General features: G+C 47.4%; 1 protein-coding gene across 1 annotated transcript in view; it reads left to right on the forward strand.

The window, feature by feature from the left end:
- The first annotated feature begins 12,987 nt into the window (after window positions 1–12,987).
- The window catches only part of SEPTIN12 (septin 12), a 121,118-nt gene continuing 117,007 nt past the window's right edge, over window positions 12,988–17,098 (forward strand). The window contains exon 1 of the mRNA XM_069734757.1: window positions 12,988–13,190. Coding sequence (XP_069590858.1) covers window positions 13,136–13,190 — 55 coding nt within the window. The 5' untranslated portion in view covers window positions 12,988–13,135. The remainder of the gene's footprint in view (window positions 13,191–17,098) is intronic.

Raw genomic sequence — 17,098 nt, forward strand, 5'->3', positions numbered from 1 at the left:
TATTCTTGTATATAGGGAGCAGTATTATAGTAGTTATATTCTTGTACATAGGAGCAGTATTATAGTAGTTATATTCTTGTACATAGGAGCAGTATTATAGTAGTTATATTCTTGTACATAGGGGCGGTATTATAGTAGTTATATTCTCGTGCATAGGGGCAGTATTATAGTAGTTATATTCTTGTACATAGGGGGCAATATTATAGTAGTTATATTCTTGTACATAGGAGCAGTATTATAGTAGTTATATTCTTGTACATTGGGGCAGTATTATAGTAGTTATATTCTTGTACATAGGGGGCAGTATTATAGTAGTTATATTCTTGTACATAGGGGCAGTATTATAGTAGTTATATTCTTGTACATAGGGGCAGTATTATAGTAGTTATATTCTTGTACATAGGGGGCAGTATTATAGTAGTTATATTCTTGTACATAGGGGCAGTATTATAGTAGTTATATTCTTGTACATAGGAGCAGTATTATAGTAGTTATATTCTTGTACATAGGGGGCAGTATTATAGTAGTTATATTCTTGTACATAGGGGCGGTATTATAGTAGTTATATTCTCGTGCATAGGGGCAGTATTATAGTAGTTATATTCTTGTACATAGGGGGCAATATTATAGTAGTTATATTCTTGTACATAGGAGCAGTATTATAGTAGTTATATTCTTGTACATTGGGGCAGTATTATAGTAGTTATATTCTTGTACATAGGGGGCAGTATTATAGTAGTTATATTCTTGTACATAGGGGCAGTATTATAGTAGTTATATTCTTGTACATAGGGGCAGTATTATAGTAGTTATATTCTTGTACATAGGGGGCAGTATTATAGTAGTTATATTCTTGTACATAGGGGCAGTATTATAGTAGTTATATTCTTGTACATAGGAGCAGTATTATAGTAGTTATATTCTTGTACATAGGGGGCAGTATTATAGTAGTTATATTCTTGTACATAGGAGCAGTATTATAATAGTTATATTCTTGTACATAGGGGCAGTATTATAGTAGTTATATTCTTGTACATAGGGGGCAGTATTATAGTAGTTATATTCTTGTACACAGGAGCAGTATTATAGTAGTTATATTCTTGTACATAGGAGCAGTATTATAGTAGTTATATTCTTGTACATAGGGGCAGTATTATAGTAGTTATATTCTTGTACATAGGAGCAGTATTATAGTAGTTATATTCTTGTACATAGGGGCGGTATTATAGTAGTTATATTCTCGTGCATAGGGGCAGCATTTTCCTCCTGTGATATAATTCTGGGCAGGTGTTTTTTTCTTTGGAGTAATGTTTTTTTTTGCACTCCTACATAGGCTCCACATGGTGGCACTGTGTAACAGGATATTACATTGCAGTATTCCATACAGTAGTCACAGATGAGGTTTCTGCATTAGATTATATAATAGTCGTATATGTCGTTATTTAATAACAGCTTTTAAGGCTCCATATCCTAAATCTGGAACATTTCAGTTGTTATCTGTCCTACCTGCATTCTAATGTTCTGTATTTTCAGCCATTTCAGGTTGGGAAAATGCTGCACGGGTATTATTATTATTATTATTATTATTATTATTATTATTTTAGTGTGGCCACTGGCAGAATGTCCCCTGTGATAATTACTTTATATCCCATATCTCTAGGGCAGAGAACCGCCAGATCCTGACATTTGTATGGCTGATATCTGCTGCTCCTCTGTACCGCTCCTGCATTATTATAAGCTGATGACTTTTGGGCATGTGGCCCTTTAAAGGCTTTTTCCCATCATCATAGATGGATATTGTCAGATAGTACAAGCACTTTTGCAATTTATTACTTATTAAAATTTGAAGCCGTTGTTGAGATGTTAACGTTTTTCTGTTTTGCTTATGGCTCGTTGCCTAGGAGACCGACCACCGCTGCTGTCTAGCTTGTATGAAGCTTGGCCTTGGAAGTTGATTGCATGCCCCAGCGATCCTGGACAGCTTGTAATCAGTGCTTACAAGATCCTTTAAAAAGAATTTGTCTATCTTCTGCTGTGTAGCAGCGGCGGTCGGTCTCCTAGGCAACGAGCTGTAAACAAAAGAAAAAGGGTTAATATCTCAAGAAAGGCTGAAAATTTTAAGAGCAGCAAATTGCTGGTATTTCCAAGCTGTCTCCTACAATGTCCAATCCTGATGATGGGAGTGACCCTTTATAGAAGGATCCGACCTCTGCAGTGTCCTGGGCCTGATACAGCCAATGTGCGGAGCAGCGCCTGTCACCAAAACCGCCAGATCCAGGGGCATGGTGCTGCTGAGCCAGTGTACCTAAGCCCCCTGTATCTGACACTGCAGCATATCAAGACATATCTAAGCATCTTAAACGTAACATTGTCTGCAATGCCGCTGTATCTAATCCTCTCATGTGTGATACTGTCTGCTGAGCCGTGTATCTAATCCTATCCTGTGTGATACTGTCTGCTGAGCCTTGTATCAAATCCTCTCCTGTGTGATACTGACTGCTGAGAAGTGTATCTAATCCTCTCCTGTGTGATACTGTCTGCTGAGCTGTGTATCTAATCCTATCCTGTGTGATACTGTCTGCTGAGCTGTGTATCTAATCCTATCCTGTGTGATACTGTCTACTGAGCCGTGTATCTAATCCTATCCTGTGTGATACTGTCTGCTGAGCTGTGTATCTAATTCTATCATGTGCGATACTGACTGCTGAGCTGTGTATCTAATCCTGTCCTGTGTGATACTGTATGTGATACTAATCCTCTCCTGTGTGATACTGTCTGCTGAGCAGTGTATCTAATCCTATCATGTGTGATACTGTCTGCTGAGCTGTGTATCTAATCCTATCCTGTGTGATACTGTCTGCTGAGCCATGTATCTAATCCTATCCTGTGTGATACTGACTGCTGAGCCGTGTATCTAATCCTATCCTGTGTGATACTGACTGCTGAGCCATGTATCTAATCCTCTCCTGTGTGATACTGTCTGCTGAGCTGTGTATCTAATCCTCTCCTGTGTGATACTGACTGCTGAGCCGTGTATCTAATCCTATCCTGTGTGATACTGACTGCTGAGCTGTGTATCTAATCTTATCCTGTGTGATACTGACTGCTGAGCTGTATATCTAATCCTCTCCTATGTGATACTGCCTGCTGAGCTGTGTATCTAATCCTATCCTGTGTGATACTGTCTGCTGAGCTGTGTATCTAATCCTATCATGTGTGATACTGACTGCTGAGCCGTGTATCTAATCCTCTCCTGTGTGATACTGTCTGCTGAGCTGTGTATCTAATCCTATCATGTGTGATACTGACTGCTGAGCCGTGTATCTAATCCTCTCCTGTGTGATACTGTCTGCTGAGCTGTGTATCTAATCCTATCATGTGTGATACTGTCTGCTGAGCTGTGTATCTAATCCTTTCATGTGTGATACTGACTGCTGAGCCGTGTATCTAATCCTCTCCTGTGTGATACTGTCTGCTGAGCTGTGTATCTAATCCTATCCTGTGTGATACTGACTGCTGAGCCATGTATCTAATCCTATCCTGTGTGATACTGTCTGCTGAGCCATGTATCTAATCCTGTCCTGTGTGATACTGTCTGCTGAGCCATGTATCTAATCCTATCCTGTGTGATACTGTCTGCTGAGCCGTGTATCTAATCCTATCCTGTGTGATACTGACTGCTGAGCCATGTATCTAATCCTCTCCTGTGTGATACTGTCTGCTGAGCTGTGTATCTAATCCTCTCCTGTGTGATACTGACTGCTGAGCCGTGTATCTAATCCTATCCTGTGTGATACTGACTGCTGAGCTGTGTATCTAATCTTATCCTGTGTGATACTGACTGCTGAGCTGTATATCTAATCCTCTCCTATGTGATACTGCCTGCTGAGCTGTGTATCTAATCCTATCCTGTGTGATACTGTCTGCTGAGCTGTGTATCTAATCCTATCATGTGTGATACTGACTGCTGAGCCGTGTATCTAATCCTCTCCTGTGTGATACTGTCTGCTGAGCTGTGTATCTAATCCTATCATGTGTGATACTGACTGCTGAGCCGTGTATCTAATCCTCTCCTGTGTGATACTGTCTGCTGAGCTGTGTATCTAATCCTATCATGTGTGATACTGTCTGCTGAGCTGTGTATCTAATCCTTTCATGTGTGATACTGACTGCTGAGCCGTGTATCTAATCCTCTCCTGTGTGATACTGTCTGCTGAGCTGTGTATCTAATCCTATCCTGTGTGATACTGACTGCTGAGCCATGTATCTAATCCTATCCTGTGTGATACTGTCTGCTGAGCCATGTATCTAATCCTGTCCTGTGTGATACTGGCTGCTGAGCCATGTATCTAATCCTATCCTGTGTGATACTGACTGATGAGCCGTGTATCTAATCCAATCCTGTGTGATACTGTCTGCTGAGCTGTGTATCTAATCCTATCATGTGTGATACTGACTGCTGAGCCGTGTATCTAATCCTCTCCTGTGTGATACTGTCTGCTGAGCTGTGTATCTAATCCTATCATGTGTGATACTGTCTGCTGAGCTGTGTATCTAATCCTATCCTGTGTGATACTGTCTGCTGAGCTGTGTATCTAATCCTATCCTGTGTGATACTGTCTGCTGAGCCGTGTATCTAATCCTATCCTGTGTGATATTGACTGCTGAGCCGTGTATCTAATCCTATCCTGTGTGATACTGACTGCCGAGCCATGTATCTAATCCTATCCTGTGTGATACTGACTGCTGAGCTGTGTATCTAATCCTATCCTGTGTGATACTGTCTGCTGTGTTGTGTATCTAATCCTATCCTGTGTAATACTCTCTGCTGAGCAGTGTATCTAATCCTCCCCTGTGTGTTACTGTCTGCTGAGCCTTGTATCTAATCCTATCCTGTGTGATACTGTCTGCTGAGCTGTGTATCTAATCCTATCCTGTGTGATACCGTCTGCTGAGCTGTGTATCTAATCCTATCCTGTGGGATACTGTCTGCTGAGCCGTGTATCTAATCATGTCCTGTGTGATACTGTCTGCTGAGCTGTGTATCTAATCCTATCCTGTGTGATACTGACTGCTGAGCCATGTATCTAATCCTCTCCTGTGTGATACTGTCTGCTGAGCCGTGTATCTAATCCTATCCTGTGTGATACTGACTGCTGAGCCGTGTATCTAATCCTCTCCTGTGTGATACTGTCTGCTGAGCCGTGTATCTAATCCAATCCTTTGTGATACTGTCTGCTGAGCCGTGTATCTAATCCAATCCTTTGTGATACTGACTGCTGAGCCGTGTATCTAATCCAATCCTTTGTGATACTGTCTGCTGAGCCCTGTATCTAATCCTCTCCTGTGTGATACTGTCTGCTGAGCCGTGTATCTAATCCAATCCTTTGTGATACTGTCTGCTGAGCCGTGTATCTAATCCTATCCTGAGTGATACTGTCTGCTGAGTCGTGTATCTAATCCTCTCCTGTGTGATACTAGCTGCTGAGCCGTGTATCTAATCCTATCCTGTGTGATACTGTCTGCTGAGCCGTGTATCTAATCCTATCCTGTGTGATACTGACTGCTGAGCCGTGTATCTAATCCTCTCCTGTGTGATACTGTCTGCTGAGCCGTGTATCTAATCCTATCCTGTGTGAGACGGTCTGCTGAGCTGTGTATCTAATCCTATCCTGTGTGATACTGTCTGCTGAGCCGTGTATCTAATCCTATCATGTGTGATACTGGCTGCTGAGCCGTGTATCTAATCCTATCCTGTGTGATACTGACTGCTGAGCCGTGTATCTAATCCTATCCTGTGTGATACTGACTGCTGAGCTGTGTATCTAATCCTATCCTGTGTGATACTGTCTGCTGAGCTGTGTATCTAATCCTATCATGTGTGATACTGACTGCTGAGCCGTGTATCTAATCCTCTCCTGTGTGATACTGACTGCTGAGCTGTGTATCTAATCCTATCCTGTGTGATACTGTCTGCTGTGTTGTGTATCTAATCCTATCCTGTGTAATACTCTCTGCTGAGCAGTGTATCTAATCCTCCCCTGTGTGTTACTGTCTGCTGAGCCTTGTAGCTAATCCTATCCTGTGTGATACCGTCTGCTGAGCTGTGTATCTAATCCTATCCTGTGGGATACTGTCTGCTGAGCCGTGTATCTAATCATATCCTGTGTGATACTGTCTGCTGAGCTGTGTATCTAATCCTCTCCTGTGTGATACTGACTGCTGAGCCATGTATCTAATCCTCTCCTGTGTGATACTGTCTGCTGAGCTGTGTATCTAATCCTATCCTGTGTGATACTGACTGCTGAGCCGTGTATCTAATCCTCTCCTGTGTGATACTGTCTGCTGAGCCGTGTATCTAATCCAATCCTTTGTGATACTGTCTGCTGAGCCGTGTATCTAATCCAATCCTTTGTGATACTGACTGCTGAGCCGTGTATCTAATCCAATCCTTTGTGATACTGTCTGCTGAGCCCTGTATCTAATCCTCTCCTGTGTGATACTGTCTGCTGAGCCGTGTATCTAATCCAATCCTTTGTGATACTGTCTGCTGAGCCGTGTATCTAATCCTATCCTGAGTGATACTGTCTGCTGAGTCGTGTATCTAATCCTCTCCTGTGTGATACTAGCTGCTGAGCCGTGTATCTAATCCTATCCTGTGTGATACTGACTGCTGAGCCGTGTATCTAATCCTATCCTGTGTGATACTGACTGCTGAGCCGTGTATCTAATCCTCTCCTGTGTGATACTGTCTGCTGAGCCGTGTATCTAATCCTATCCTGTGTGATACTGGCTGCTGAGCCGTGTATCTAATCCTATCCTGTGTGATACTGACTGCTGAGCTGTGTATCTAATCCTATCCTGTGTGATACTGACTGCCTAGCTGTGTATCTAATCCTATCCTGTGCGATACTGTCTGCTGATCCGTGTATCTAATCCTCTCCTGTGTGATACTGGCTTCTGAGCCGTGTATCTAATCCTATCCTGTGTGATACTGTCTGCTGAGCCGTGTATCTAATTCTCTCCTGTGTGATACTGGCTGCTGAGCCGTGTATCTAATCCCATCCTGTGTGATACTGTCTGCTGAGCCGTGTATCTAATCCTATCCTGTGTGATACTGACTGCTGAGCCGTGTATCTAATCCTCTCCTGTGTAATACTGTCTGCTGAGCCATGTATCTAATCCTCTCCTGTGTGATACTATCTGCTGAGCCATGTATCTAATCCCATCCTGTGTGATACTGACTGCTGAGCTGTGTATCTAATCCTATCCTGTGTGATACTGTCTGCTGAGCTGTGTATCTAATCCTATCCTGTGTGATACTGTCTGCTGAGCTGTGTATCTAATCCTCTCCTGTGTGATACTGTCTGCTGAGCCGTGTATCTAAGCATATCATGTGTGATACTGTCTGCTGAGCCGTGTATCTAATCCTCTCCTGTGTGATACTATCTGCTGAGCCGTGTATCTAATCCCATCCTGTGTGATACTGACTGCTGAGCCGTATATCTAATCCTATCCTGTGTGATCCTGTCTGCTGAGCTGTGTATCTAATCCTCTCCTGTGTGATACTGTCTGCTGAGCTGTGTATCTAATCCTATCATGTGTGATACTGTCTGCTGAGCTGTGTATCTAATCCTATCCTGTGTGATACTGTCTGCTGAGCTGTGTATCTAATCCTATCCTGTGTGATACTGTCTGCTGAGCCGTGTATCTAATCCTATCCTGTGTGATACTGACTGCTGAGCCGTGTATCTAATCCTATCCTGTGTGATACTGACTGCCGAGCCATGTATCTAATCCTATCCTGTGTGATACTGACTGCTGAGCTGTGTATCTAATCCTATCCTGTGTGATACTGTCTGCTGTGTTGTGTATCTAATCCTATCCTGTGTAATACTCTCTGCTGAGCAGTGTATCTAATCCTCCCCTGTGTGTTACTGTCTGCTGATCCTTGTATCTAATCCTATCCTGTGTGATACCGTCTGCTGAGCTGTGTATCTAATCCTATCCTGTGGGATACTGTCTGCTGAGCCGTGTATCTAATCATATCCTGTGTGATACTGTCTGCTGAGCTGTGTATCTAATCCTCTCCTGTGTGATACTGACTGCTGAGCCATGTATCTAATCCTCTCCTGTGTGATACTGTCTGCTGAGCTGTGTATCTAATCCTATCCTGTGTGATACTGACTGCTGAGCCGTGTATCTAATCCTCTCCTGTGTGATACTGTCTGCTGAGCCGTGTATCTAATCCAATCCTTTGTGATACTGTCTGCTGAGCCGTGTATCTAATCCAATCCTTTGTGATACTGACTGCTGAGCCGTGTATCTAATCCAATCCTTTGTGATACTGTCTGCTGAGCCCTGTATCTAATCCTCTCCTGTGTGATACTGACTGCTGAGCCGTGTATCTAATCCTCTCCTGTGTGATACTGTCTGCTGAGCCGTGTATCTAATCCAATCCTTTGTGATACTGTCTGCTGAGCCGTGTATCTAATCCTATCCTGAGTGATACTGTCTGCTGAGTCGTATATCTAATCCTCTCCTGTGTGATACTAGCTGCTGAGCCGTGTATCTAATCCTATCCTGTGTGATACTGACTGCTGAGCCGTGTATCTAATCCTATCCTGTGTGATACTGACTGCTGAGCCGTGTATCTAATCCTCTCCTGTGTGATACTGTCTGCTGAGCCGTGTATCTAATCCTATCCTGTGTGAGACGGTCTGCTGAGCTGTGTATCTAATCCTATCCTGTGTGATACTGTCTGCTGAGCCGTGTATCTAATCCTATCCTGTGTGATACTGACTGCTGAGCTGTGTATCTAATCCTATCCTGTGTGATACTGACTGCCTAGCTGTGTATCTAATCCTATCCTGTGCGATACTGTCTGCTGATCCGTGTATCTAATCCTCTCCTGTGTGATACTGGCTTCTGAGCCGTGTATCTAATCCTATCCTGTGTGATACTGAATGCTGAGCCGTGTATCTAATCCTATCCTGTGTGATACTGTCTGCTGAGCCGTGTATCTAATCCTCTCCTGTGTGATACTGTCTGCTGAGCCGTGTATCTAAGCATGTCATGTGTGATACATTCCCCATTGTGTAGGTGACATTGACCCTGTAGAGGGATTACATGGGGGTCTACAGCTGTAAACACACAGGACCCCCCTCCATTAGCAGGCAGGTGCTAACAGATGCTGTGATTATACTGAGCCCCTCATGCCTCATTCACACCTCTGTGCCAATGTCTGTCACCCCCTGCCCAGGGCACAGCTGGGGCCATCAGGGCTCAGTCCCAGGTCACCAGTGTGATAGTGATCACTACAGCAAATGGGCCAGATTGGGATCTCCCAGGAGGCCTAGTGATCAGCATGGGGGGTCAAGAGGGCGACCTGGGGGCGATCATGGGGAGTCAAAAGAAGATGCCCTTGTGATGTCAAGGGGCAGAAGCCAACCAATTAAAATCTAATATATATGGGCAGCTTTAGTGATGTCACCACATGGGCAGCTTTAGTGATGTCACCACAGGGGCATCATTAGTGAGGTCACCACACGGGCAGCTTTAGTGATGTCACCACACGGGCAGCTTTAGTGATGTCACCACACGGGCAGCTTTAGTGATGTCACCACATGGGCAGCTTTAGTGATGTCACCACATGGGCATCATTAGTGATGTCACCACACGGGCAGCTTTAGTGATGTCACCACACAGGCAGCTTTAGTGATGTCACCACAGGGGCAGCTTTAGTGATGTCACCACATGGGCATCATTAGTGATGTCACCACACGGGCAGCTTTAGTGATGTCACCACACGGGCAGCTTTAGTGATGTCACCACACGGGCAGCTTTAGTGATGTCACCACATGGGCATCATTAGTGATGTCACCACACGGGCAGCTTTAGTGATGTCACCACACGGGCAGCTTTAGTGATGTCACCACACGGGCAGCTTTAGTGATGTCACCACACGGGCAGCTTTAGTGATGTCACCACACGGGCAGCTTTAGTGATGTCACCACATGGCCATTATTAGTGATGTCACCACATGGCCATTATTAGTGATGTCACCATTTCATCAGAGGTTTCATGTCTTCCTCCATGTGGCGACATCTCTACCCAGTAATTTCTTCCTTCCAGTTGTGGCTACTTTCCTCGCCTGAGCCCAGTGTGTTACCCGGCCACGCTCGCCCACGTAGCTGACACTCGCCCGCGGTTTACACTCACATAAATAACTCTAGGAATTACAATTTAATTACACCCGATGCCGACAATCATCTTCTAGTAAATTCCCTTTGATCTTTTCTTCATCATTTGTTGATCTGACCCCAAATCAGAACCTGATATTATCCTTAAATAGACACTACATGGAAACTTGAGCGAGTGCCCTCCACCACGGCCCGAGCGGGTGCCCTCCACCACCACCCAAGCAGGTGCCCTCCACCACAGCCTGAACAGGTGCCCTCCACCATGGCCCGAGCGGGTGCCGTCCACCATGGCCCGAATGGGTGCCCTCCACCACGGCCCGAGCGGGTGTCCTCCACCACGGCCCAAGCGAGTGCCCTCCATCACGGCCCGAGCGGGTGCCCTCCACCATGGCCCGAATGGGTGCCCTCCACCATGGCCCGAAAGGGTGCCCTCCACCATGGCCCAAGCAGGTGCCCTCCACCACGGCCGGAGCGAGTGCCCTCCACCATGGCCCAAATGGGTGCCCTCCACCATGGCCCGAATGGGTGCCCTCCACCATGGCCCGAAAGGGTGCCCTCCACCATGGCCCAAGCAGGTGCCCTCCACCATGGCCCGAGCGGGTGCCCTCCACCACAGCCTGAGCGAGCGCCTTCCACTACGGCCCGAGTGGATGCCCTCCACCACGACTGAGCGGGTGCCCTCCACCACAGACAGAGTGTGTGCCCTCCACCACAGCCTAAGCGGGTGCCCTTCACCACGGCCCAAGCGAGGGCCCGCCACGACTGCCTGAGCGGGTGCCCTCCACCACGGCCCGAGCGGGTGCCCTCCACCAAGGCCCGAGCATGTGCCCTCCACCACAGCCTAAGCGGGTGCCGTCCACCACGGCCCGAGCGGGTGCCCTCCACCACAGCCCGAGCGAGTGCCCGCCACCACTGCCTGAGAGAGTGTTGTCCACCGTGGCCCGAGTGGGTGCCCTCCACCACGGCCCGAGTGAGTGCCCTCCACCACGGCCTAAGTGGGTGCCCTTCACCACGGCCCGAGCGGGTGCCCTCCACCATGACCCGAGCGAATGCTCTTCACCACGGCCCAAGCGAGTGCCCGCCACCACGGCCCGAGTGGGTGCCCTCCACCATGGCCCGAGGGAGTGCCTTCCACCACGGCCTAAGCGAGTGCCCTCCACCTCGGCCCGAGCGAGTGCCCTCCACCACGGTCCGAGCGGGTGTCCTCCACCACGGCCCGAGCGGGTGCCCTCCACCATGGCCCGAGCGGGTGCCCTCCACCAAGGCCTGAGCGGGTGCCCGCCACCACGGCCCGAGCGGGTGCCCGCCAACACGGCCCGAGCGTGTGCCCTCCACCACGGCCTAAGCGGGTGTCCTCCACCACGGCCTAAGCGGGTGTCCTCCACCACGGCCCGAGCGGGTGTCCTCCACCACGGCCCGAGCGGGTGCCCTCCACCACGGCCTAAGCGGGTGCCCTCCACCACGGTCCGAGCGGGTGTCCTCCACCATGGCCCGAGCGGGTGCCCTCCACCACGGCCCGAGCGGGTGCCCTCCACCACGGCCTAAGCGGGTGCCCTCCACCACGGTCCGAGCGGGTGTCCTCCACCATGGCCCGAGCGGGTGCCCTCCACCACGGCCCGAGCGGGTGCCCTCCACCAAGGCCTGAGCGGGTGCCCGCCACCACGGCCCGAGCGGGTGCCCTCCACCACGGCCTAAGGGGGTGTCCTCCACCACGGCCCGAGCGGGTGTCCTCCACCACGGCCCGAGCGGGTGCCCTCCACCATGGCCTAAGCGGGTGCCCTCCACCATGGCCTAAGCGGGTGCCCTCCACCACGGCCTAAGCGGGTGTCCTCCACCACGGCCTGAGCGGATGCCCTCCACCACGACTCGAGCAAGTGCCCTACACCATGGCCCGAGTGGGTGCCCTCCACCACGGCACCATGGAAACCTAAGCCACTGCAATGCACTGGACATGGGGTAAGCAGCGTAGCAAATCAGAAGAACTATACAACATTTCTAATTGGAGGTATTTGATAATATTATCATTTTAATAGGATCTTGGAGATGGGAATACAAAGACACATGGGCTGTTTACATCTTCTCACAGCTGAGGGTTTGTTACAGTTGTATCCAGTGTAGACAATCCTCTGTGAGCTGAAAACATCAGCAGCACAAATCTCTCTCCCGTGCTGATAGTTTGTTACAATGTATCAGTGCAGGACATGTATCCAGATACAGTTGTGACAAGTATGAGATCTGCTTGCTTTTGGTGAATGGAAACCTGACAAATTACATCCAGAGGCTGAAAACCTGAAACACACAGAGATCGTGAACATGGGGAAGAATTAATTCCTAAAGTCTATGAGAAAGTTGCAGAACTTTGGGATTAAACATTGCGCAACAGTAACTTTTTTTATAGCATTTCTATTCCTCAGCAGGAGAAGAGTTAAACAGGAGAAGCCCAGGATTTGGCTGCACCCCCTCCTCCACTGCTGCCCCCTCCCAGCTCCCAGATGTGCAGAGGATGGGGAATCCTGCAAGGTATGTGGGGGTGTCACTGCCCCTCATCATCTGGAGGAGGGGACTGCTGCCTCCACTGCTGCCTCCACTGCCGGCTCTGCTGCCTCCCCTGCCGGCTCTGCTGCCTCCACTGACGGCTCTGCTGCCTCCCCTGCCAGCTCTGCTGCCTCTACTGCTGGCTCTGCTGCCGGCTCTGCTGCCTCCACTGCTGGCTCTGCTGCCGGCTCTGCTGCCTCCACTGCTGGCTCTGCTGCCTCCACTGCTGCCTCCCCTGCCTGCTCTGCTGCCTCCCCTGACGGCTCCTCAGCAGCACAATCCTCTGATACAGGGGTCGCCTCACATGTGGGACCCCCTCGCCTCCTTTGGCCCTGTCATTTGAGTCTCGCTGTACAGGGGGCTTATTCTTAGCCGCAGCGATCCGGAGGGGGGCGAGGATGGCTCACTTATCGGTCAACGACCACTTGGAGGGGATCCTCTCTGACTTTGAAGGTAAGGATTCAATGGAAATGCGGATGTAGCAGAGCTGAGTGACAAATCCGAAGTGCTGCGGAATATGTCGGCGATATAGAAATAACAACTGTTAGTAATACGGTGGTAAAGTGTAGAAGGGGACGGCAGTCCTATGTCAGACCGAGCGCCAGAAAATGACAAACGTAGAATCTGCGCCACTCTGCTGCATCTAAGTTCTGTCTGATAAACTTGTAGCCCTGATGGCCCATGTATCTAATCCTATCCTGTGTGATACTGTCTGCTGAGCTGTGTATCTAATCCTCTCCTGTGTGATACTGTCTGCTGAGCCGTGTATCTAATCCTATCCTGTGTGATACTGTCTGCTGAGCTGTGTATCTAATCCTCTCCTGTGTGATACTGTCTGCTGAGCTGTGTATCTAATCCTATCCTGTGTGATACTGACTGCTGAGCCGTGTATCTAATCCTCTCCTGTGTGATACTGTCTGCTGAGCTGTGTATCTAATCCTATCCTGTGTGATACTGACTGCTGAGCAGTGTATCTAATCCTCTCCTGTGTGATACTGACTGCTGAGCTGTGTATCTAATCCTATCCTGTGTGATATTGACTGCTGAGCCGTGTATCTAATCCTCTCCTGTGTGATACTGTCTGCTGAGCTGTGTATCTAATCCTATCCTGTGTGATACTGACTGCTGAGCTGTGTATCTGATCCTATCCTGTGTGATACTGACTGCTGAGCCGTGTATCTAATCCTCTCCTGTGTGATACTGTCTGCTGAGCTGTGTATCTAATCCTATCCTGTGTGATAATGACTGCTGAGCCGTGTATCTAATCCTCTCCTGTGTGATACTGTCTGCTGAGCCATGTATCTAATCCTATCCTGTGTGATACTGACTGCTGAGCCGTGTATCTAATCCTATCCTGTGTGATACTGTCTGCTGAGCCGTGTATCTAATCCTATCCTGTGTGATACTGTCTGCTGAGCCGTGTATCTAATCCTATCCTGTATGATACTGACTGCTGAGCCGTGTATCTAATCCTATCCTGTGTGATACTGTCTGCTGAGCTGTGTATCTAATCCTCTCCTGTGTGATACTGTCTGCTGAGCTGTGTATCTAATCCTATCCTGTGTGATACTGTCTGCTGAGCCGTGTATCTAATCCTATCCTGTGTGATACTGACTGCTGAGCCGTGTGTCTAATCCTATCCTGTGTGATACTGTCTGCTGAGCCGTGTATCTAATCCTATCCTGTGTGATACTGTCTGCTGAGCTGTGTATCTAATCCTATCCTGTGTGATACTGTCTGCTGAGCTGTGTATCTAATCCTATCCTGTGTGATACTGTCTGCTGAGCTGTGTATCTAATCCCATCCTGTGTGATACTGTGTGCTGAGCTGTGTATCTAATCCTATCCTGTGTGATACTGTCTGCTGAGCTGTGTATCTAATCCCATCCTGTGTGATACTGTCTGCTGAGCTGTGTATCTAATCCTATCCTGTGTGATACTGTCTGCTGAGCCGTGTATCTAATCCTATCCTGTGTGATACTGACTGCTGAGCCACGTATCTATTCCTATCCTGTATGATACTGACTGCTGAGCTGTGTATCTAATCCTCTCCTGTGTGATACTGACTGCTGAGCTGTGTATCTAATCCTCTCCTGTGTGATACTGTCTGCTGAGCTGTGTATCTAATCCTCTCCTGTGTGATAATGTCTGCTGAGCTGTGTATCTAATCCTCTCCTGTGTGATACTGACTGCTGAGCCGTGTATCTATTCCTATCCTGTATGATACTGACTGCTGAGCTGTGTATCTAATCCTATCCTGTGTGATACTGTCTGCTGAGCCGTGTATCTAATCCTATCCTGTATGATACTGACTGCTGAGCCATGTATCTAATCCTATCCTGTATGATACTGACTGCTGAGCTGTGTATCTAATCCTATCCTGTGTGATACTGACTGCTGAGCCGTGTATCTATTCCTATCCTGTATGATACTGACTGCTGAGCCATGTAGCTAATCCTATCCTGTGTGATACTGTCTGCTGAGCTGTGTATCTAATCCTATCCTGTGTGATACTGTCTGCTGAGCTGTGTATCTAATCATATTCTGTGTGATACTGACTGCTGAGCCACGTATCTATTCCTATCCTGTATGATACTGACTGCTGAGCCGTGTATCTAATCCTATCCTATGTGATACTGTCTGCTGAGCTGTGTATCTAATCCTATCCTGTATGATACTGACTGCTGAGCCATGTAGCTAATCCTATCCTGTGTGATACTGTCTGCTGAGCTGTGTATCTATTCCTATCCTGTATGATACTGACTGCTGAGCCACGTATCTATTCCTATCCTGTATGATACTGACTGCTGAGCCGTGTATCTAATCCTCTCCTGTGTGATACTGACTGCTGAGCCGTGTATCTAATCCTATCCTGTGTGATACTGACTGCTGAGCCATGTATCTAATCCTATCCTGTGTGATACTGACTGCTGAGCCGTGTATCTATTCCTATCCTGTATGATACTGACTGCTGAGCCATGTAGCTAATCCTATCCTGTGTGATACTGTCTGCTGAGCTGTGTATCTAATCCTGGTTATATATGATACTGGCTAATCACTCACTGTATCTAATCCTATCCTGTGTGATACTGACTGCTGAGCTGTGTATCTAATCCTGGTCATATATGATACTGACTGCTGAGCCGTGTATCTAACCCTAGCATGTGTGATACTGGCTAATCAGTCACTGTATCTAATCCTATCCTGTGTGATACTGTCTGCTGAGCCACGTATCTATTCCTATCCTGTATGATACTGACTGCTAAGCCGTGTATCTAATCCTCTCCTGTGTGATACTGACTGCTGAGCCGTGTATCTAATCCTGATCATATATGATACTGACTGCTGAGCCGTATATCTAACCCTAGCATGTGTGATACTGGCTAATCAGTCACTGTATCTAATCCTATCTGTGTGATACTGACTGCTGAGCCGTGTATCTAATCCTATCCTCTGTGATACTGACTGCTGAGCTGTGTATCTAATCCTACCCTGTGTGATACTGTCTGCTGAGCCATGTATCTATTCCTATTCTGTATGATACTGACTGCTGAGTGCTGAACCATGTATCCAATCCTGATAATATATGATACTGACTGCTGAGCCGTGTATCTAACCCTAGCATGTGTAATACTGGCTAATCAGTCACTGTATCTAATCCTATCCTATGTGATACTGACTGCTGAGCTGTGTATCTAATCCTATCCTATGTGATACTGTCTGCTGAGCTGTGTATCTAATCCTCTCCTGTGTGATACTGTCTGCTGAGCTGTGTATCTAATCCTCTCCTGTGTGATACTGACTGCTGAGCCATGTATCTAATCCTATCCTGTATGATACTGACTGCTGAGCCACGTATCTATTCCTATCCTGTATGATACCGACTGCTGAGCTGTGTATCTAATCCTATCCTGTGTGATACTGTCTGCTGAGCCGTGTATCTAATCCTATCCTGTATGATACTGACTGCTGAGCCATGTATCTAATCCTATCCTGTATGATACTGACTGCTGAGCCATGTATCTTATCCTATCCTGTATGATACTGACTGCTGAGCCGTGTATCTAATCCTATCCTGTGTGATACTGACTGCTGAGCTGTGTATCTAATCCTACCCTGTGTGATACTGTCTGCTGAGCCATGTATCTATTCCTATTCTGTATGATACTGACTGCTGAGTGCTGAACCATGTATCCAATCCTGATAATATATGATACTGACTGCTGAGCCGTGTATCTAACCCTAGCATGTGTAATACTGGCTAATCAGTCACTGTATCTAATCCTATCCTATGTGATACTGACTGCTGAGCTGTGTATCTAATCCTATCCTATGTGATACTGTCTGCTGAGCTGTGTATCT

This window comes from Ranitomeya imitator, chromosome 7 (genome assembly GCF_032444005.1).
Source record: "Ranitomeya imitator isolate aRanImi1 chromosome 7, aRanImi1.pri, whole genome shotgun sequence".
Classification (NCBI taxonomy): Eukaryota; Metazoa; Chordata; class Amphibia; order Anura; family Dendrobatidae; genus Ranitomeya; species Ranitomeya imitator.